Source organism: Coloeus monedula (assembly GCF_965178545.1).
Source record: "Coloeus monedula genome assembly, chromosome: 5".
NCBI classification, from domain to species: Eukaryota; Metazoa; Chordata; class Aves; order Passeriformes; family Corvidae; genus Coloeus; species Coloeus monedula.
The window spans coordinates 36157266-36180975 of NC_138785.1; the positions used below are offsets into that span (position 1 = coordinate 36157266).

Genomic DNA, 23710 nt, shown 5'->3' on the forward strand with positions numbered 1-23710 from the left:
TTTAGATTCAAATCCCTGAACATCACTGGTTGTCTAGTCTGATTTCTAATTTGTGAGCAAGTGCTTCAATAATTAAGGTGGCTGTGTGTACGGAGGTAGCTTCTACCCAAGAAATTCTACTCTCACAAGTGCTCAGAAGTCTCCATACAGATGACTCAGGGACAATTGTGTAAAGTCTCTTTATCAGGCTTCTGTAAAAAAGCACCACTGTTCCTAATGTTCTGTATTACCTCACTCTGGCACATTAGCACCAAATCTCTAGCTGCCCTGCAATGGTTGTAGTTACACTACACAAAAGTTCTGATAAACCAACAAGCATCTAATACCAAGTTACAACCATCTGACACAAAGTACTGCATATTTCCTTTTTGCTCACTGCTGCAATTAAAGTTTTTCTAAAAAGGACATAAAAATGCTGTTATACTGATTCATAACATGGTACCTAGTATTCTAAGTACTGATAATGTAAGTTAAAATAAATGCTAATAAAACCAAATTACATCTGCCAATCTCTGTTCTTCCTCTGGAACAAACCCACTAAAGCTTGATCTCTTTTTCAAGATTTCAAATACTTCACTCATTCTTTCTCCACTCCCTTTAAAACAATTATCTTCATTGAGCCACACTTTTTGTGCAGTGACTAAATTGTAAGAAATTCTCCCCCTCACAAATATCTGTGATCCCTGCTTCAAAAACATGCCTGTTATTTTGTGCTTTCTCTTTCGGCTATTCCTTGAAAGTTTACAAGAGAACAAGTTACCCACAGCTCAGAAAGAGATGTAAATGAGAAACTCCACATAATCAGAGTGAAATGCCCCCCCTTATCAGGATCTGTGACAATTCAGAAATTATCCTATTTATTTAAATTGCCAAAGAACATAGTTATTTTGAGCTCAGACTTGTGTAGGTAGCAACAAAATCAAGACAATTACATTGAGTTTCTTCTATATATAGTAAGAAACTCTCAAATATTCTGCAAAGATATCCAAACCTACTAAGGCAAGTAGAAATTCAAGTGCATACTTCACTGGCATCCTTTTTATGTTTTCAGCAGTTTTTATGGTTTCAGATTTAGTGAAGCACTTTTGTCTTTTATTTTTAAATCAAAATGTTCACTTTCTTGATTTGGCAGAAAAGAAGTAACACCTTAAGACTACTTCAACATTCACAATGGTGATATATCACTAGCAAACTGTTAAGCATTATATTAACCTTTCCGAAATACACTAGATTGTAATTTAGAGATATGCTGGCTGTGTCAGAACTGACTCCTAGGCTCTTCAAACTGGGCAAGGAGGCCAAAGAAACATTTCCAGACGTGAAAGAGCAGAAATGCATACTCCTGAAAATTCTCCCACCTATTATCTCACATGCCAAGATGACTATTCTTGGAAAACAGCATGCTATAAGATACAGTGCTGGTGAAGCTGCACCCCAAATCCCATATTCAGTTTTGAGCCCCTCTCTACAAGAAAGACATTGGAGCGTGTCCAGAGAAGGGCAACAGAGCTGGGGAAGGGTCTGGAGCACAAATCTGATGAGGAATATCTGAGGGAGCTGGGGTTGTTTAGCCTGGAGGAAAGGAGCTCAGGGGAGACCTTATAACCCTCTACAACTCCCTGAAAGGAGACTGTACTGAGGTGGGAGTTGGTCTTTTCTCCCAGCTAACAAGTGATAGGACAAAAAGGAAATGGCCTCAAGTTGTACCAGGTAAGTTTTATACTGGACAGTAGAAAAATTTTTTTTCCCTGAATGGGTTGCCAAGCATTGGAAAAGGCTTCCCAGGGAAGCAGTTGAGCCACTGTCCCTGGAGGTTAGTTAAAAGATATGTAGATGCAGCACTCAGCAACATGGTTTAGTGGTGGGCTTGGAAGTGCTGGGTTAAGGTTGGAATCAATCATTTTAGAGGCCTTTTCCAACCTTAAGGATTCTATTTTTGTCTCTTTGAGAACTCTAATTTCTGCATTTCGTTATGTATTCTTCAGTTACAGAGGGAATTTAAATCATAATTTCATTTTACTGTAATCAACTTCAGGTTTTAAATTTTGTAAACCAAGTAAACCAGAATCCAGTAGACTATTTGTATGAAGTATCTAATACATCAGAAATATAAATATATTTTCAAGAAGTCTGGAATAAAAAAAAGGACCAGGAAATGTACTTTTGGTAAAACTGAATGATAACCTCCACATAAAATACATTCTGTAAACAGTACGCCTTAACATTCTTTATATTTGTAATTTTACTGATTAACAGGGTTTTATAAACAAGTTAAACAGGTCAAAACCACAACTTTTAATATTTCAAGTTTCATTCTGTTATTCAAGTAAAACTATGTACAGCCTTTTTTTTTTTTCTTCTTTACAGTCTTTGCTTATTGTTTGGTTCGTTTAAAGGGATTTATTAAACTATTTGCCTCACCATTAAAAAGTAATGTAATTTCTAATTTCATATTCTTAATACCTACCTCTATTAGCTGTTTTACATGCCTTCTTAGTTAATTTCTGTGGCAAACATAAGGAAATTAGGCCTTTAAGTGAGCCTGTAAAGAAAAAGCAGTCCTAGTACACATTAAAATATTTTCAAGTATGCAGCCCTCAGGGACTTGACCATTACCTGGGATATCCCAGCACAGTACAGAAAAGCTGGACTTCTAAAGCAAGAGATTTGCAGGACTAAATTTTAGCAGGTTTGTAACTGCAGAGAAAAAGTTCCACACACCCTTTGCTCAGCACACTGCCGGCTCCAGAAGCTCTGGTGCTGTACCTCCGGCCAGCCATCGTCATCCTGTGCCGCATTTCCACTTTTTTGACATAATTATTTGTGGGACTGAGCAGCCACCTGAATCCAGGATTCAGCCATGTTAAAAACACACAAAAAGCCCATTTTTACTTTATCTTATAATAATCCACAATATAGTGAGACTCTAGACCTAACATCAGGACATAAAGCAAAGGCGTCAGAGAGCAAGAATAAGGGCTTAGACTGCAACTGAAGGCAAGCAGAACCCCTTATTATAGGCTAAGTGTAGCCTCAAAAATCCTTTCTACAGCCTCTTTTAAAAATAGCTATAAAATTTAGAATCCATTCGATGATCCCACAGAAACAAATACTGAAACAATTTTTAAGCCATAACTAGAGAAGCAGATGTGCATTATCCAGTGAACCTGAGTCAGGAGCCAAGTCTGTGAATTGTATAGGGCAAGGCACTTTTGTGGTGTTACCACAGTAGATGAATTTATAAAAGAGAAATCATAAAAAAATCATTTAAACACAGCATCAGATAATTAAGAAAGAGCACCAATTAAGAGTTCCTCAGACATCTACAAGAGATCTTCCCAGGCCAAGGGCTAGCTGAAAGTATCAAAAAGCAGTGGGAATCTCTTTACCACAGGATTTAGTGTACTTCAATAGTGAGCAGGATTCCTAAACATATCTAAATACCTGAAAGGGGAAATTGTCCACCAGATTAAACATAGTTTAGTCTTAATAGTAAATAAGCACAAAATATTTTTAAAAGCTTTTCAGTTCTGCTCTTTTTGAAATTCATAGTGTTCTCCTATAAAGACAGTTTTATTTCTTTATCTGAGACATTTTGAAGTGCTATGTGATAGATTTTAACTGCAAAGCACTGCAACTTATCTTGGAAATGATGGATATATATTTCTAGTTTAAAAACATCAGTAGTTCTGCTACAAAAACTAGATCATGAGAGCACATATCCAATGCAGCGAAGTTAAATGTACACGGCTCTTTTCAATCTTCAACTAATGGATCTTCATTAAACTCCCTTATGACTTCCCAGGGCTTGCAAATGAGTGAATCAAATTATTTTATTGAATATGACTGTAAATTTTTTCAGTTCACAGTACAGAAATGTATTTGCAAATTATAGAGATGTGTTTGCATATATTTGGGTATCCTTAGTTACCCAAATTATTACAGAACTAGGTATCTGAAATACAAAGAGCCAAAAGGCAAACATTAAACTGAGTGAAACGGTTTCAAAGTCTGGTTTTGTTGTACAGCAGTATCTACAGTATTCCTGCTGTAAACAGACATCTAATACAACCTGATACTACAAAAGCCAAAAATAATTCGATGGAATGGTCTACAAGTATAAATACATCTACAAACCAACTATACCTTCAGGGTGTTCAACCTCCACAGAAATGTCATTCTGCATTTTTGCAATTGCATTAATATACTCCACTTTTCCTCCAAGGTATTTCTACTGAGCAAAGGAAAACATCCTTTCCACTTTAAAAAATTATACCAGTGTCCTTGTGTATGCGATTTCATTCAATAGTTACACCCTCCAAGCTCTCCTACCATCTGCAGTCTAAAAATAACATGTATCAGAAGTATCCTGTATATTTTCTTCTGATGTAAAAGTGGTGCATAGAGAAAATGTGTCACAAAATATCCTGTGTGTATGGGGAGGTTAATCTGAGCAAGAATTGATAAAACATAAATTAAAGCTACTAAGGTAGTCAACTTGGAATAGTCCTAAACACAAAACATCCTACTTGCTTATTTCTAAAACCACTGAAAGAGCAAAACCTGCCTTTCAGCAGTAATTACATATGATAGTAGAACACTCAGATTTATTCCAACAATAATACCTGCCCCACATAATTGTTTATTAACAAGTTACATTGCGATATTTATAGAAATACATAAACATTTAGGGGTGTATACACATATATACACACATATAAAACATAGTCAAAACATCTAAATATGTTTTTCTATCTTATAAGGATACAAGCAAACGAGGTCAGTGGGAACAAGTTCTTTTTTTTGGACAAATGTCAGATGTTACTTTAAGAAATGGTGCTGGTGGATTGCAATGCAAATCGTAGTATTTTTCCATCTTTTAAAACAGATTTTGCAGCCCAGGAATAAATACCATTATACATAGTAAGGGCTACCCTCCTAGAATGGTTGGACATATACTTCCATATAGCCACTCTTACTAATACAATTAGAATTACACAAATCTGTCTACATGGGAAATTCTGACATACTTAAATACATTAACATAAGAAGGCCTTTCAAAATACACTGAAGTATGGAAAAATGAATTAAAACACTATCCATAGAATCATAAAATAGTTAAGTTTGGAAGAGAACTTAAAAATCATCATTCCAATGCCCCTGTTCACTGCTGGCAGTGAACCTTTCACTAGACCATGTTACTCAGAGCCCCATCCAGTCTTGAACACCTCCAGGGATGGGAAGTTCACAATCTCTCTGGGCAACTTGTTCCAGTGCCTCACCCCATCTCACCCCATCGTATAGTAAGGAATGTCTTCCTAATATCTAATTTAAACCTAGCTTCCTCCTGCTTAAGGCTATTGCCTCTTGTCATATCACATGTCCTTGTAAAAAGTCCCTTCTCACCAGCTTTCATGCAGGCCCCTTTAGGGACTGGAAGGCTTAAATTTAAGACACTAATGTTTTCTATAATATGCACAACTACCAATTTCTTGAACCGCAGATTTTTCAAATATTACAACAAAATAATATCCCTTACAAGTCATTATCCATTGAGGAGAAAGTTCTTTAAATTGAATAAACACTACTTTTGCAACATGTTTTTATCTTGGTCTCTTGTTTACAAGCCCCTGCACTGTTTGTTCATTGCATTTGTGCCACTGGTATAATCAGAAAAGACAATCCCTGAAGTATTTCTCATAGCAATTTAAAAAAGTCTCAAGATTCTCAGCAGTTCTAAAATGGCAGCGATACACTTTGAAACAACATTCATGAATGGGATTACATTCACAGTAAATATTAAGTTCCAGTGCCTGGGGAGGGAATGTGTAATGGGAATATTTGCTGCATTTGCCCATATTATTCTCAGCCTAAAACTGTTGTGCTGCAGCATTCCCAAAGCTCCAGCTGCATTTTGCCTCAAGACAGATCACTTGAACATGACAGACTCCCAAAATTATTTTCTACATCATCTTTTATCCGATGGATATAAAGAGACATCCAAAATCTTAATAATTTTTTCTTGACTGCAAAAGACAAATATTAGATACCGTGCCTGTTTTTTGTCAGATGTCCTACTGAAAACACATCACTTCTTAACTTAAATATGTAAATAAAACAAAATCTTTCAAACCTCATGTTTATCCAAGGGAAATTTTAAGCTACTTCAGAGGCTTCTAATGCTCCCATCTCTTTCTCCAACCAGTAAATGTTTGAAAAAAATCACAAATGTAAAATGATGATTAGGCTGATTTTCTGGTCCTCTTTAAATTAATTATTTGAAGACACAGAAAATTACACAAATTAACAGAATTCTGTAAGTATTCCAGAACAGAAGCACAAATATAATTACTTCAATTTTGTCCCATACAAATAACTAGGAGTGGAATCTTACCTTGATCAAATGGTTTACCCGGACTCCATGTACGAAAATAATCATCCTGGAGAGGGAGAAACAACAGAAATTTAGTAAAACATAAGGAGTACACGAAAAGCTCACAGTATCATAAAAAAGAGAAGAAGCATACCAACCTCTACTTCCTAGAAAACGCAAGCAGCAAAATAAAATAAAAAAGGAGAGAAAAAGATTACAGTTATCATAATGGGACAAATTACTTACACAGAATAAAACAGTGTAATTCAGACACCATTCGCATCACTTCATAAAGTAAAAATGCTATTCAAAAATGTTACATACTAGCATTTAAAATAGAAAATGTCTTACAGTACTCACAAAGGTAATGTTTCTAACACTGTTTTTAAAATGTTACAATAGTTTTGCTGTACTTTAACTTCTAAGGTATTGAAAAACTTAATTACATTTTCAATGCATAATTTTTCGAAAGTAAAACTTCAAAGTCATCATCAATAAAATACAGCTATTTTAAAGAATATGTGAATTTTAGGAAAGTAATTTGCTCTGCAGTTTTAAGTGCATTAGCAAGATCTTTCATTAAGTCAGTCTAATTAGCTCTATTTTCTACAAATCATCTTCATAAACATAAAATATCTTCCTAATTATGTCATCAGCTGTATTAGGCTTCAATTCCACGAAGGAAAAACTTGAATTAAATAAATTGCTTTCAAGATTATGAGAAATTTGGTAATAAACTATGAATTCATAGCCAAGACAACAGATTGATCTACACATCTCAGATAACAGGTGGCACAAAAGATACCTGGAATTATTTATTATTATGTCTTAATCTAACTAACTATTCTCTAGAAAAAAATATTTAAAAGATTGTAACAAACATTGTAAAGTCTGCATAAATTAAACTTAACAAAATGCAGTGGGTGCACTGTTCAAATCCAGCAGTTCATCCCTCTTGCTAAAAGATCACTTTAAAAAAACCTCACTTTATAAAATATTTAACTATGGAGAAAATGTGAATCGCATATAGTTGTGAAAGCCACACAGTCAGAAGTTAAAAATGATCAAGCCCCAAATACGTCTCTGCAGGTACAGAACACTCATTGGGTTTTCACCCCAAAAGAAAAGAGGAAAAAAAAGTGGTTGCAGCCTAAACTGTATTTGACTGATTATGTTTTACTAGTAAAAATGTTACGAAAATGTGTGCTTTGAAAGACAAAGAAAGAAGTGAGCAGAATCTGGAAGTGCAAAATAGAACCATATTTCTGTACCAATACTTACCAATTCCTTCACTCTGGTGCTGCATAGATTAACAATCTATGAACAAATGTTATTTGCCTTTTTAATTACTATATTTTTAAAGTAATAAAATACACACAGGCATATATTTTTTTCTTAATCACATGAGAAATAAGCAGAAATTACAATTATGACAGCATTTTTCAAATATTCTCCCTAATAGTCACTATAATGTTATTTCTACAGTGGTGTTCTGAACAGGTTTGAACCAGCTGTAATGCAATGCTGTTCCATGAATCACGCCAGAGTGGCAAAACTTAAAATTATTGAAAAAACATCAAGTGGTAGATTCTCTTTCCATTTCTACTACATCAACAATGTTCATCCACAATGAACCTGTGCAGAAAACAGGGTTGTTATTATTAAAACGATGAAAAATTAAAATATCTAGAACATAAAGCTACTAGAACAAAAGAGAAGTCATCCTGAGTGTGACAAAAATCCCTCCCAAGGCAAAGCATCCTGCATTTTGCTTAAGGAAGACTATACAAGTGGGGCTTGTATAAATTACATGTTCTCAAGTTGGCCTCAAGCCATTCAGAAGATAAATCAATTCTTGTTCATCTCTATACAGCAGACAACTTCACAGATCCCAAAATATATCATCCCTCAGGCATTGTTAGAAGTCTTGCTGACTTACTTCTGTCTACAAAGCAACTCCATACCTTTCTTGTTACCCTTCTCTGAATCTCTTCCAAGTCAGTTTTCCTGGCAACTAGAATTGTGCAGAGCATTCAAGATGAAGCAGCATTATGGATCTATACACAACACAACACTGTTTTGTTCTGTATTCTTCTCCCCAATATGCCTACCTCTCTATTGTCTTTGTAGGTTGTGTCCGTGGTTTTGTTTTTATTAATTGTACTATGATTTGAATGGATTACAGTTGGCATGGAATTTTCTATCTTAAATCCAAAATATAAATACCCATAAACCATATATACTTACATTGATTTTCCTAAAGAATTATTTTTTCCAATCAGCTGTTATTTAAATAAAATCCACTGTTGGATATATTAAACAAAATGCCTATGTGCCTCTACAAACAATTTAAATTGTTAATTGTCAGATTAAGTAAAGAAATTGCTTTAATAAATTATAGTGTCACTATTTTACAAATATTCCTAAAGCTGTCTAACCTTCTGCAGAAGAACCTGGCTTCCTGTTACATTCAGACCTTTCCTGATCTTCAGTCAGTAAGTTTGACTATAATAATGTTCAATATCCTCTGCAGAATGTAATCAAGATCATTATATAATTTTCATTTTAGTATAAAAACAGAATGAAGGAATACACAGTTTACAGTGAAGGCTGGGTAGCATCACAGCATCTCTAGGTAACGCATCCTTTAACAATCTATAAAAGCAAAAGGCAAGGTCTCAGGATCTCAGGACAGTCTTCCAAATTTCTTCAGGGGCTTCCCTGCCTTTGTCCTGAGCATGCTAAAGGGAAAGTTGTAAATGTTCACAGAATAAAGCCACAGATTTGAAACAGTAATCATACCACTTTTTCAACACTTTCCAGCCAAAATTATTCATACATTTTAAACAGAAAATTCATTCTTACTGCTCTACTTGGAACTGTGAAATGTCAGTATTTCTTTCAAGTGTCTCTTTGAAAGACACAAAGCACTTCTAATAGCCATGGATGATGGATTTCAACGAGTTTAATATCCATGCCTTAAAATTATGCATGTTTAAGCATTACACTCATTCAGGGTCATAGTGATGAAGTGTTTCTAAGAACTTAAGCTCATGCTACAATTATTTATGCACTTGGAGACTAATTTTTTTTTTTTTCTGGAAAGGTCTTACTATAAAAAGAAATCATCAATGTCATCTGAAAATCTGACAACCCAACCAAAGGAATCAAAACAGCAGCTTAATCAGAAAAGACACTAAAAAATAGAAAAAAAAAATACTCTGCCTTGAACACTTTTGTTGCTTTTTTTGGACTTCAATGTTCTTCTATATGTATTCTCTCATTCTTAAAAAGGAGTTATGTAATAAGTTTTAGAAAATACACATTTAAGTATGGTAAAAGAGAAAACAGCTCAATGGAAAATAAAACCAAACAACAAAAATCCTAACCTACACATGACAATGTAGCTATGCAGTGGAAGTTTTCATTTTTCAATAGACATAGAACCTATGATCCTATTACTTTTCTTTCCTCTGTAGCATACTTGTTGCATTATTTAAGTGATCTCTCCTCTAAAATTTTTTCTGTAGATGATGGCATCACTTGAACAGAAATCTGTATTCTAAAGAACATAGTAATACATGGTAGATAGGATGACTGACTCAGAGAAGAGCAGGTGTCCAAGGGCAAGGAAGGAACAAGTACCTTCAGACCAAGGCTGACCTGAAAAACTGGATAAAGAAAACTCAGCCCTTGTTTTGTATGCAACATTTTAGCTCTATTACGACCTATACAATAAAAACTAATATATTAAAATCAAAGCTGATTTTTAACAGAGAATCCACTAAAATTGAAGCAGTTTTCTGAACTTATATTTTATTGAAATAGAATTTCACTGCTGCAACACAGGGATATTGTTATTTATGTTGATGTTGATATATTTATACTGATGATGAGTTACAAACTATCAGTTTTAGAAGTCTAATAGGCAACTGCTCAATGTCAGGCTTCATTTAGAGTAATTTTTCAATAAGCAATACTTCTAACATTTACCAAAGCAGGAAAGACAAGATTTCCTGAACATTATTGAACAGCAAACTTAATTTTGCCCAAACAAAATTCCACTCAGATTTTATATGACTTATCATAATGCAAAAAATACATTTTACTGCTGGCCTCCCTATTCCTACAGAGGGGTTGGTTTGTTTTCAACAAAGAAGAGCTACATACTTTAATATGTAGAGGGACATGGAATTCCATCTGACAATTTCAGAAGCAGAAGTTTTTCTGGCTGCACATGCTCCCTAAAAACTTAAAACCTACAGTATTAAATTTAGATTTTTTTTCCTCACTGACATTAGCTGTTTTCCTATTGAGTATTTCACTCTTTTTAATTTCAAGGAGTTCCTAATGGGCTTACTATTCCAATTCTTCTATCCGCATCTCAAGTACACACATCTGCTTCTCATCCAACACGAAAGCTCTTTACCTCTTTTAGGCTAGGTCTTTGCAATTTGGTAGCTGCGCTATTTTCAGACTCCAACAAGCCAACTCAGTTGAGCCTGCTGTCCCACATCGCAGCTCTCCCCTTGCCTAAGCTCACTTCTGCAGCAAACTTGAGCTCATCAAGTATCTCCCCTTTACGTCTTAGCACCAGACCAATAGCAGAGCATTCGACTCATCTGCCCCAAATCTCCCCAGTGACTCTGTAACATACATTTGTATCCTAACTCTCGGTGAAAGAGCTGGGGTACAGTTGTCATCTGAAAACTCTGCAGCAACCTCTTTCCAGTGCAGGAAAAAGCAAGCATGCAACGTGTGCAGAAATTTTTTTTCCACTTGTATTTTGCCCCAGGACCTTCAGTCTAACGTCAGGGAGACTGTCATTATCCTACGAAGCCTTAAATTGCTGGTCATGTGGAGAACTGTACATGAATAAAAGGATGAGACAACAACAAAGCTGCCATCATACAGGAGATCTTCCAGTACTAAATACTGTAGTTTCCTCAAATAAATGAGGGCCACAGACAGCACACACAGAATAACTAAGATACACACATCTAATGAGAGTACTACCCCAAAACATAAACCATAACTGAGGAAGCATAAGTTGCACCAGGAACATAAATTATGCTTATGTACTGGAAAATTCCTCAACCTGAAACCTGAGCCAATCTGGAATTCTCATCCAGGATGCAGACATGCTGTTCAGCAGCATGTGGATACTCACTTGCCTATCATATGCTGGTTTTCATCTCTGCTGACCTGCACAGACATTTGATCTATCTTAAGCCATGTGAGCACTCTGCTGTACAAATGTAGAGTGCTAGTTTCGCCCATTAAATGCAGGATAGTGCACACATGAGAATAAGGCAGATATCACACCCCCCAGCACCATATTCACTATCACAGCATCTTGCATCTCTCAGAACATCTGTGAAGGCAGGAAGCCAGGATGGACCATGTGCTTCTTAGCACATTTTTTACTAATTGTCCCAGATGCATTCAATAGGTTGCTTGATCTGTCAGACCTTATGTGATGTCATATAGCTACAGGTCTGCAGTAGAACTAGGAACAGAACTAGTTCCAGGAGGGCAGGGACTGTTGTAGCTAGCACATTTTTTGGCTCGATACTTTCTTCTCAACAGGATCTCCCTCTTCTCAGCAGCTGAAATACCCGTTATGCGTCCCATAAAGCCATATTTAAGAACTGCACAGAGCAATACCCCTTCTTTAGTGAATCAAGGTTTCAAAAAAAAATTTTTTTTAAAAATTCACATTTATTACACTTATGAAATTAGAAGAAAACAAGTCCAGAAGATATTTACAGGATAGCAAAACAGTGACTTCTGCCAGCTTTGACTCCAGATTAAGTCTCCCATGAGAAACATAATTAGTTTAGCCAAAACCACCACAAGGAGTTCAGTGCACAAAGTACTCAGATACAGGTAAAGGTAGTGGCCCTTCACATCAATACTTCTGAGAATCAAGAAGTCAAGATAACATTCAGTTTAGTAACTCAAAGAATCAACATGAGAAAAACTCCAAAATAAGGACTGTTCCTCTGGCAAAGACCTAAACACCTGCAAGCAAGATAGAGCCTTGCTGCAAAACTCTTTTTCTACTTGTCTGGCACCCAGCCTCCATGAGCAGGGTGCAGGACTGAGAGGTGAAAGGACACTGGTTTGCTGTTCAGTGCCAGCTCCAGGGAGGCTGATGTCAGCTTCCTCCGTGGCTCCAGCTCCTGGGCCATGCCACCCCTGAGGCCTGCATTCATGGGGCTGGCAAAGCACTATTAGAATCAATAGCTGCTTCCAGTGACTCTGGCACTCAGCTCCCCACATCTAATGTTTACCCTGCTCCCTTCCGTTGCCTCATGCTTCTAGTACGACTGATGAAGCTGGGCTAGGAGCCACCATTTTTCTCTGTCTCTGTTGCACAGCTCCCATTCAGTAAGATTTCTGTGGATGCTGCCTATTTGGTACTAGCAGCGTTACTAACAGCAAGTTTGAATAGCACAGTATTGCCAAGAAATACCAAATGCTCACTAAAGCATATATTCAGAAATACAGAGAAAATACTGAAAAACATTTTGAAAAGGAAGGAATTAATACCAAAGCACAAATACTATAAGCTTCTAAATCCCAGTAAAATTTGAAAAAATGTTTCTTTAGAAGTTCATCTCATATTTCTCATCATGAATAAAAGAAATAATGAACCATCTTTTCACTACAAGTACAAAAAGTTCTGGTCATGCTCTTCCTATTATGCTTTCAGAATTCAACTTGTGAGGAAGCCCTTAAAATACATTTGCTAGACAATAGGAGAAAAAAAAAAGAAAATAGATGACATATGTAAGGTAAAAGACTATCATAGGACTTTCATATGCCTGTTCAGGTATTTCACACACCAACTGCTGTTCCACTTCCTCAGGTACCACTTCACTAATGCACCAGCCCAAGGCAAAAAGGGCAAAAATTACTCCCTGATTTCTGCATACAATGCTACAGCACAGCCAAGTGTGGCAGAACAGTAACAGACTACGCAGGGAGCTCATATCGCATCTGTGGGGCTTGAAAGAGTGTAACAACATGATTGAGAGGTTATGGTTTGTGTCTACAAAAAAAATGGTGAACTGTATAAAGGGGATCTCTGGAAACTGGCATAAACAGCTAACATCTTAAAAAATAAAAGCTAAGAAAGAAATACTCCATGCAGAGACCCACCAAGGGTACTTGAACAGCCTGAGAGCCTTGTACAATGAAGTAACAGTTTTGTGCACAAGGCGAGAATGGTGGGTGTAACGCACCTTCTGTGTCAAATGCTGCACTACTCCACAAATGACAGGAGCTCATGGAACTTGTCTTTTCAAACTCTTCTCTCCCCCTCTCTCCACCCGCCTTCTTTTGTATAATGCAGCTATAAAAACTGTTGCATCATACTCAGCACAGAAATCCTGTAAGATGTGAAGGACACACAGAGGGCACAAGGACAGTAAGAAGTCTAGGTTTTAAAGGTCAACCAAATGCCTAAGGAAGGATTTGAAAAGGCATTGGCCATTATGCAGCTTTTGGAAAACACTTTTTTAAACATACCTGACCACAGCAAGAGAAAAAAAGCACTACTCATCAATTTTCATTCAGGAAGGTGAAAATTTTTGTCTTTTTAGCATGTCAGGGATAAAAACCTGGAATAGTTACAAAACAGATGCTATACTTTTGTTGACACTGCTTTTGTTTGCTTGTTTGTTTTTCAGCCTGGAGAAAATTAATTACAAAGATAATCAGGAGATCTACCATATCATGCCAGTTGCATGGACAGAATTTTGGTATGCTTCTCCCACCAGAGGAGAAAAAAAAAAGTCTCTCACACTAAGGCTCGGAACACTGTTCTAGTCTACCTCTCACTGCCATGGAGACAAAGAACACCCTAGTGTGAAAACAGTCCAAAATGGAAGAAATTAAGGAATACAAAATATTATGAGAGAGGAATTACAGTGTTATTGTCATTACAAAGCAAATAAGAACAGAAAATAGGATGGAAGGAAAACCATACATTTAAAACAAGTTTGCAACTTAACAGAGGGAAACAGTTAAAAGTACTGGACTCAGTTCAAGACAGCTACACAGATATTAAGAAGATAATTAGGATCTACAATTAAGGAATTTAAATAAGATGTCACGCAGTTTAATGTCAATAACAGAACAAGTATACAGACAAGAGAAAATAAGGTTGGTAAGAAAAAAGAACTATGCTCTAAGTAACTCAGTCATCCCTTTTGATTTGTAAGATGCAACGAAATTCCCACACTTCTTGCCAACATTAGAAAAGTACAAATTTAGCAAACTTAAGAACAAGACAGAAAAAGCACATACAGATTTCAGGGTGATAGGTGATTTAGTACAGTAATATTAGTATATCATATGATTTGGGAAAATACGTATTTCAGCAAGCAATATATAGCTGAATTGCGTTTCATCACTAGATACATTTGGAAAAGATCAGCTATCTCACTGAAAAGAAATAGTTACTCTACAGATGAAAGGAATTTCACTGGCATATCTTAGTCAGTTTGTTTAAACAAAACCAAGTCAGGGTTCGTTTCTTAGAAAAATATTTGTAAGCCAAATGTCCCATGTGCTTAAGAAGAAATTTAGGCTTTCATTTATCTCCTTAAGATATGTACTTCACACCTACAACTTCTTTTCAAAAACATGCCAGCTTTTGTAACAAAAATCCAGTAAGGTTTGTGCTCATTCAACCTATATTTAAAGTGAAATTTAGGTCTAAAATTCACAACTCATTATATTACTTACCTATTCTGAACTTTACCTAATCAGATGTTTTCTTTCCAAGAAAAGTTCTGTTTATAATAGTGGAGATTAATATAACACTACAATATTTCTCAGACAAATCAACAGAGGCTGCTGTCTCAAAAAGCTTTCCAATGTTCCAATTTTTCTAACGCTAGTTCTAGCACGTCCGCAATTTCCTCATCCCTAAAGAAACACCTGTCTTGTGACATTTTTCATTATTGTAACTGCAAATATTAAATAGTAAAAATATTGACAACACTGCACATTCCAATTATTTCCTCCCTTACCAAAACCTATGCTAAGTTAAGGCAAGAGAGTTGCAACAGTTTCAAATAAAATGTATGATGGTGATACCAGGTAGATAAACAAGACAAGAAGTTTAGGCTGAATCCTACTGACAGTGAAGTTTAAGAATCCCAAATAAAAGTAAACTAATTTTAAAGAAATCACACATATTTTGTTTCCTAACTCCACCCATAATGCCTGTGTTATGGAGAGTTAAGGTTGTTTCGATATATTAACCATGTGTGGTGAAAAACAATTTAAGAAATTCCCACATGAAGTAAATACTACCTAAGATACTCTGTATCCCAACTCATTAACATGTATTAAAACTATTTTATTAAATATTAACTTTCATAAAATACCAAGAAAATCAGGATATGTTACAGAGAAACATGAAAGAGTCAAAACACCCTACTTACTGTGTGTCTACAGAAACCCTAAAATAGCTGAGAAAGAGCGGCCACCCTCTGTCTTTCAAACTGCATCTGTAGGTTTACTAACAGCAGGGGTAGCAGCAGCAAAAAGGCTCAGACCAGTTCAGCTTCCCCTATTAATATTCCCAGATATAGCAAGAAATCTGTGTGTGTGAAACATTTGCTGTGCCCTCCAGATCCTTCACTTTTCAGAGCAGATGATCTAGCCCTAGTTTTAGTCCAAACGTTTGGGAATGGTCCTAAAGAAGCTTCTCTAAGTCAGCTCCTACAGTGCTCTTCTCTTAGGCATGCAAATGTACCAGACATCATCTGCTTATTTACAGACATCTTAGCTCAGCAAGTGAAGACAAGAAAATGGGGGTCTCTTTTTTTCCTGAATATATAGAGATACTACCCTTAACATCATCCTTAACATCTTTATGGCGCAGACGTGACAGTATGTGCAGAACCACATGTTGGTACCATGTGGTTTTTATGACTGTTTTTAATCACTAAATGTTATCTGTCAAATCTGCTGCATCAGAATAGTCTTTTCCTCAGGGAATATACTGAAGAATGGTTCTCCTCCAAAATGGCTATCTTCCACGGTTTCTAAAGAAAATAAAGCCATTAGTCATTCTTGTTAAGAGCAAAGACTGGCTTCATTCTCATTGTGAATAACAGCAGCTATTCAGACAAGAACAATTCTATATGCAGACCCTAAAGCAGTAACTTTTCCTAATTAATCTTAAAGAATAAATAAAAGTGTTCAAAGGAAGGGAAGTAATTCAGTAAGGGAATCTACAGAATTTTAAGCACAAATGGAAGTTTAGAAATACCAGCATTGTTCTTTTAATAAATTCACACAGAATAATGAACAAGTATATCACCAAGTGTTGAATTTCTTGAAGGAATTATTCTTACATGCAACCTAAATTTAACTCAAAGTAATTGACCCATTTCTTGTAGATCTTAGTGACTGCATTATTCTGAAATATGTTTTTATATGCACTACACTATGAAGTTCCTGCTTTACAGGAAAAACTCCAATCAACTTCGGCATGTGGTGCTGTAAGACGCTCCACAATGCATCCCTTATAGAAGAGCAAAACGATGATCAAGAAGCAGCCCATTCCTAAATGGTTTCCAGAACATTGGTATAGATCCTCTGGCAACAGACATCCTGAACGTGAAACAGGACAGGACAAAGTTCTACAGTAAGAAATGTCAGCAAAGAGCAAGCACAAGAAAATTAAGTCTCATTACATGTGTTGGGAACTGATGAAGGAAAAACAACCCTAAATTTAAGACAAGAAACTTTTGAAAGAAAAAAGTCTATTGGCTGGCAACCCTGCTGCAGTCTTTAGCATCTTACAATGTGCACTAATGGACTCTACCATAGTCTCCAAATTTCATTTACTAATCACCTACTTTACCTTTAGTCATTATCTTTTGAATTTTTCCTTGAAATTTTTCACTGTCTTTTCTTTAAAAATTACATTTTACTTATTTCAGCCTTTAGGGCTTCTCCAGATCTCAAAGACATCAGCACAAATATTTTCAGACCAGGTAAATGTTTGCATATTAACTCCCTTTCACCGATTCTACTAAGGGACTCAGTTTACACACACGAAAATTAAAAAGCTATGCTTATCACAATGCTTGATTCTTAACTGCAAACTGCCAATGCCAAATTTCTGTGAACTACTACAATAAAATGCCACAACCAAGACAAACGATTATTTAACAGTCAAAGAAATTAGATCACACTGCTTTCACAACCTTACTGCACCCCTAGCATCATCCTCCTTTCCCATCTACAAGAGTATTCTGTTATCCCAGTCCCTCAGGTCTTATGTCAGGTTATTATGGCCTCTAATCTCAAACCTAGCAGATTTGGACCTTGCCAGGACGACTGACAGAGGACAATCCCACTGGCTGCAGGAAACCCTGCTGATGCTTCAGTACATGACACACCAAGTCCACGCTGAACTGAGAGCAGCGGTGTATCAGAAAGGACTATGCTGTTAGAAGCATTTTTACTTCAGAGGGACTAAACACTGAAGACTTGACTATTTTCCTTTGGCTAAATTCTTGGCAGCTATAATTACAACTGACACAACTCCACACGCGTGCACGCACACGCACACACACCCGCTGAAAAGGAAGATTAGCGTTTTTGGTATCCAATTAGGAAATTGCATTCTGCATTCTTGAGATTTCCCTGTGCTTCAGGAACAGTGAGAGTCTTCAATTTGCCTTAAAATAGAATTATATTGCTGAGCACTAAAAATCTGCTGTATCCTGCCCCAGAATGAGATTAATTCCAGTGTTGCCAAATGCTAATCATTTGTACAGCATACAGTGCAATTTATTTTGGGATCTTTCCAAATAGAAGGCAATTTGTGAACTTCAGCCTCTTCCTAATCTTTTTTTCCCTCTTAGTTTCTGAGTTAAGCCCTGATGCAGTGCTCTATACTATGGATGAGAAAACACAGAACTCTCTACTCCTTCTCACAAAAAACCATTGTCTTTTCTGTTCAGAAATTTTCTGTAGTACTCTAATGAGACTTATCTTTGTTAAAAGCCTAAACTGAGCAAAAATGATGAAAGATCAAATTAAATGTTCTTTTTATAGTACCTCTAAACCCCAGTCTATATTCCTGTAAGAATCTCCACAGCGTTATGCTGTCAAAAAAAAATTCTGTTGAAAATCACCTCATCTCATTTTTCATTTTACTATATCAAGTTTCTAGACCTAGATTTCACGAACATTTCCCCACAGACTTGACCCAAAATCCACATAGGCCCATTAAGGCTTTTCCAAATATTTTTCTCACCTTGGGATCAGGCTTCACCATTATTTTAACCACTATAAGTGAAAAAAAAAAAAAAAGAAAAGTCATACTTAAAGTATGCAGGAAAGGAGACTTTGACATAGAACTAATTATAACAATTTGCTGAACATATCCAGCCTACCTGTACTTGCATTTTTCATACTATCATAAACTCTAACGCAAAAAATAATTATTGATCTTTTAATAGCTGGAAGAGGGTGCAATTACTTGCCACTACTTTTTGTTTAACACAGAGGATCTGTATTCAAAGCTTACTTCATGAGGAAATACCAAGTAGCATAACCTGTCTTATTAAAAGACTGACATTAAATAATACTTCTATCACTAATTAAACACATTCTCTTCTTTCCATATTACAGTGATGTCACCAGAGAAATGAAGTATTTTTCTAAACTAGGTTGATTAAATATGGCATATAAAATTCAGAAAGGTACTGTACGTCTCTGCCAGTAGATACCCTGCCCAAGTCAAGCTTGGCACAGAGACGACCAATCTAGTAGAAAACAGCTGAGACTTCCCATTTCCAAATAGGGAAATGAGATTACAAAGAAAACATCATGGATAACTATTCTGTTAATTTAATTCCATATTGATTCTGAAAGAAGTACACTACATAACTGGAACGAGAATCAGACTTTCTGTCTGCATGTCCTCTTTGCCTGACATTTCCTTGAAATGTTGGCATTAATATTTGATTCCAATTTGTCATGTAAAAAGCAAAGGTTTTGCAGCTATCAAGTACACTGAAAGAACACAAGTAAAACCAGAAAGACTTTGGTAGTAAAAGCAGCTATAGTTATAGAGAATGATGGCTGAATGCAGCAGATACAGTGCTAATGACCATTCAGAAAATCATGACCTACCACAAAACTAATCTCTAAAATACTGCACGTATCATTGCCTTTCTCTGTCATGTAAGTTTTGCAATAAAAAAGTTACACACCAAGACCAGGGATCAAATCCTCAGTGCCTTTACTGTGTGTTTACCTACAAACTCTATATGTCAAGTTGTCTTAGCTACAAGCAGCAGCAGAATGTCATGGCTGTCAATGCGCTAGTTACAAAAGGAAAATAAAGCAACATACCAAATCTTTGCAGTGAATTCAGCACTAACAAGAACTACAGCTAACATTTAAGACTAGATGCCAACTCCCTTCTTCAGTCTATGGAAATGTTCAGTAATAACACACTTTATATATATAAATTGCAACTATAGCTGAAGACTATCCTTTATTATTTCTAATGGCCTATATGTGCCACCTTCCTTCAGCTGAAAAGAAAAACGGCCTGAAAGGGCACTTGAGTACAGCCACATTTCAGTTTGTTTCCTCTCAGTGATACTTTAGAGGCAGATTGAGTTCCCATCCTCAACTAGTCGCATTTTGTCAGGATCAGCTGTAGTTTGCTTTGGTGATAGAAGCAAAAAAAGGAAAATGTTTTCCAGGTCAACAGCTATGACCTACTGCATTGTAACAACAATCTTCCCTATTAAATAATTGAGAGAACCTGTCTGCTTTGGACTGTGAGTTCAGTTGGGATCTGAATCCTTATGCCAAGCCTCTGCATTCAGAGTCCAGTTTTCTCTGTGGACCTTGAAATACTGTAGGAAAATCATGGTGCCTTTGAAAAAATTTAGTTTTGTCCTAAATCCTCTACTAGAGCATCTCTCTTAGATTTTAGGAGAGATGCTCCAACAACACTGGTAGGTCCAAAAGTGGATAACACTGCACCAGCCTCACTGGCCTGAGATTGTGTTTTCCTCCAGCACCCCCCTCTTGCCACTATGAAGTGAAATTTAAACCAATTTAAAAAATAAAAATAGTTGCCTCAGCAGCATCAGTACTAAAACATTTAAAAGGCTCGGAGGAGAAATATGTCTCAGAATTTCTCAGCAGAGCAGCTTAAATAAAACCCGACTGATAAAAGAAAGGTGGTAGAATTAGTCTACTCTTTGCTATTATGATGAACACAGAAACAGATGTATTTACTCTCATGAGACGGGGAAACTACTACCCCAAAACCACTGTGCACACAGATAAAGGGAGACAGTATGACAACCACAACAGAAAAGGAAACTACTTTTGTAAGATATAAAAATTTGTCTATCCTCCATTCTATATTCTTTTTAACTAGACTAGAAAGCAACTTTCCCAGTCTGGTAGCAGCACTTAGCAACAATTCAGAAATTTATAAACCAGTGCATATATCTATGTGTTTGTGGTAAGGTACACATAAATACACATAATTTTTCTAACTCATATTCCACAATTTAACTTCGGTAATTATGTATCATTTGTGTTACAGCTAAAAAGAAAATTACTTATTTATTGTATCCTTCTCCCTCAAGTATTTCCTGTACCCTGCTGATTAAATAAGCTAGGAAATAATGAATAGTTGCACATTCTGAGTAAGGAAAGAAGCGAACATCTTGTAAACTTCCTCAACAGAACACTACCAGATCTAATACTTAAAGCTTGCAATTTACATCCACAAATTACACAAAATATTATCACAAACTGTTTAGGGAACAAGGTTTCTTTGTATTTCTTAAGTACAGTAAAGTCTCTTATTTAATATTAATTTTCCATATAATCATAAAATAAATCTAGGTTGTAAACAACCTCTGGAGATCATCTCTTCTTACCCACTGCTTAAAGCATGTCCAATTACAAAAGGCTGCACCGAGTCACGCCCAATCAAACTTTGAGTATCTCTAGGAACAGAGATTCCAACTCCAGGTCTAGGCAACCTATTCCACTGTTTGTCTACTCTCACAAGAAATTGATTTTATTTCACTTAATTAGGGTTTCCATGTTGTAATATGTCCTTTACCTCTAATCCCATCCCTGCCTATCAATAAGGAGAAAAGCCTGGCTCTACCTTCTCTAAACTACCACAAAGGACAGTTGAAAATAGCAACAAAATCTGTCTTAGTCTGCACTGTTTAAGATTATTTTCTCATCATCCTCTCATGCAAACACTTTTCAAGGACACTCTAAACATTTTTTGAGAGACAATAGGCAAAATCAAGTAAGTCCATGCTTTCTTATTCTAATGCACTGGACATTCAGTATTACAACTGATTTCCAAGTTTGGGATTAAAACAAACACAAAAAAAACCCCCAAAAAACAAAACAAACAAACAAACAAAAAACCCAACCACAGATCTATTTTCTGCCTGTCAAGCCCTAGAATATAGTCAAGTCAGCTCTTCTTCTACAGCATAGATTGAATACTGGAGCTGAGCCTATGAATATCCTGCCAATTTCCGAGTTGTTACAGTGTATTAGCACCGACAAGCCTTATATTCAGCCACACGAAACATTTTCAAAGAAGCTTACAGCGCAACAGTTCTTTCTAATACAGTATTTAATGTGTGATGTTTTGTATGACAGCTGACATGCTTAGATAATAACAAAATGACCTATAAAAGTACAGAGGCACAACAAATACGTCTGTAGTGACAGGACAAGGGTTAATGGTTTTAAACTGGTAAGAACACAAACACAGGCTAGATATAAGGAAAAATTTTTTTTCAATGAGGGTAGTGAGACACTGGAACAGGTTGCCCAGAGAGGTGGCAGATGCCCTGTCTCTGAAAACATTCAAAGCCAGGTTGGATGGGACTCTGAGCAACCTGGTCTAGTTGCCCTGCTTATGGCAGGGAGGTTAGACTGAAGACCTCTAAAAGGTCTCTTTCAACCCAAACCATTCTACGAGTCTATGAAATACACTGAAACCTTTCTTTAGCGTAAGAACTATATACTACTATATAATATACCATACTTAAGTATGATAATACTTAATCGAAAGAGCAAACCTAAGAGGAGAACTGTTCTATGCTGCTAACCATATCTTTATTTCAAATCTCTATACAATACATGGCAAGGTCTTGATTGCCTTTTATGATGAAATCTATTCAGTAAAGAAAAGCATGTATTTCCATGTTCTTTCTGGCTTGACAGCACTGCTTGCAGCTATGTCAGGATCAATGGCTGCACCCATTTGCAAGCTTCGACTCTCGTCACCTTCCAGATCCCAATTCTGTGCATCCCCTAAAAGTGGCAAGGAACATATTTGAACTTAACTGTAATATCCTGTTGAAGCGACTCCCATATTGCTAAAACTCCTTTGGCTTTTTACCCCAAGACCCATTATACTAAGTCATCTTTAAGTTTTCAGATGACAACACAGAGAATGAGAGATTGGACCCTGCTTTCTTTGCTTTACAGTGAACGAGGAGGAAGAAACAATATTGCCCTTTCAATTCAGATGCGTTCTGCATGCAGATTTACTGTCTGAATAGCTTTGGCTGATATTAAGGAATTTATTATCTCAAAGCTAGAGTTCAGTTCCAGATTTTAAAGTAGGTACTGGGGCAAAGTGCTTTTAATACCTGTCCTCTCACTACACGTATCATTAGCCTCACTGCAGCTTTCTTACTTATACAGAAATATTAAGACTACTCCTGGAATATTTACAGACATCTGAATGTGGATAAGCACTTTTCACAGAGTTCTCACACATAGAAGTCAAATACAGAAGAATGCTACTGTGTATTATTGCTATAATACAAGAAACTAATCTTCACTAAAGCACTGAAGTACTTACATATAAAAATGTGTTGCTGTTTACATTACATGAAAAGCAACATATTTTTGGAATAAAATATCAGTTTTATAATGGTATGCTTTGTTTTGGTTTTCACTAGGAAGTAGAGACTGTGTCTAAAGTGGCCAGTGAAAACTACTGATTTGCTAAACATTTTGATGGCTTACCATGTACATGGACACAAATGTAAGAAATTGCTCTTATCTACCTGCTTATAAGATATCAGGCCAGTTACTTTCCAGAAGTCTACCGAAAACACGTAAATCCTGTTTCAGAATTATGTACCAAAGTCTGTACACCTATTCATTACACTTACACAAATAAGCTTTTCTTTCAAACTGTTTACTTAATTCACAGTAAAATACGACAGATCAGACAGTTTTGTTATGAGGTACGCAGATACACACACGTAT

The 23710-nt window shown here is 36.2% G+C and overlaps 1 protein-coding gene across 3 annotated transcripts in view; it reads right to left on the minus strand.

Annotated features, from left to right (window-relative positions):
- The window catches only part of SPOCK3 (SPARC (osteonectin), cwcv and kazal like domains proteoglycan 3), a gene marked incomplete at both ends in the record, with an annotated part of 168865 nt that overhangs the window by 100514 nt on the left and 44641 nt on the right, over positions 1-23710 (minus strand). For 2 of the 3 annotated variants that reach the window (XM_082282426.1, XM_082282427.1), the window contains one exon: positions 6395-6440. The exons of the other annotated variant lie outside the window; for it this stretch is intronic. In XM_082282426.1, coding sequence (XP_082138552.1) covers positions 6395-6440 — 46 coding nt within the window. The remainder of the gene's footprint in view (positions 1-6394; positions 6441-23710) is intronic. 3 annotated transcript variants of the gene reach the window in all.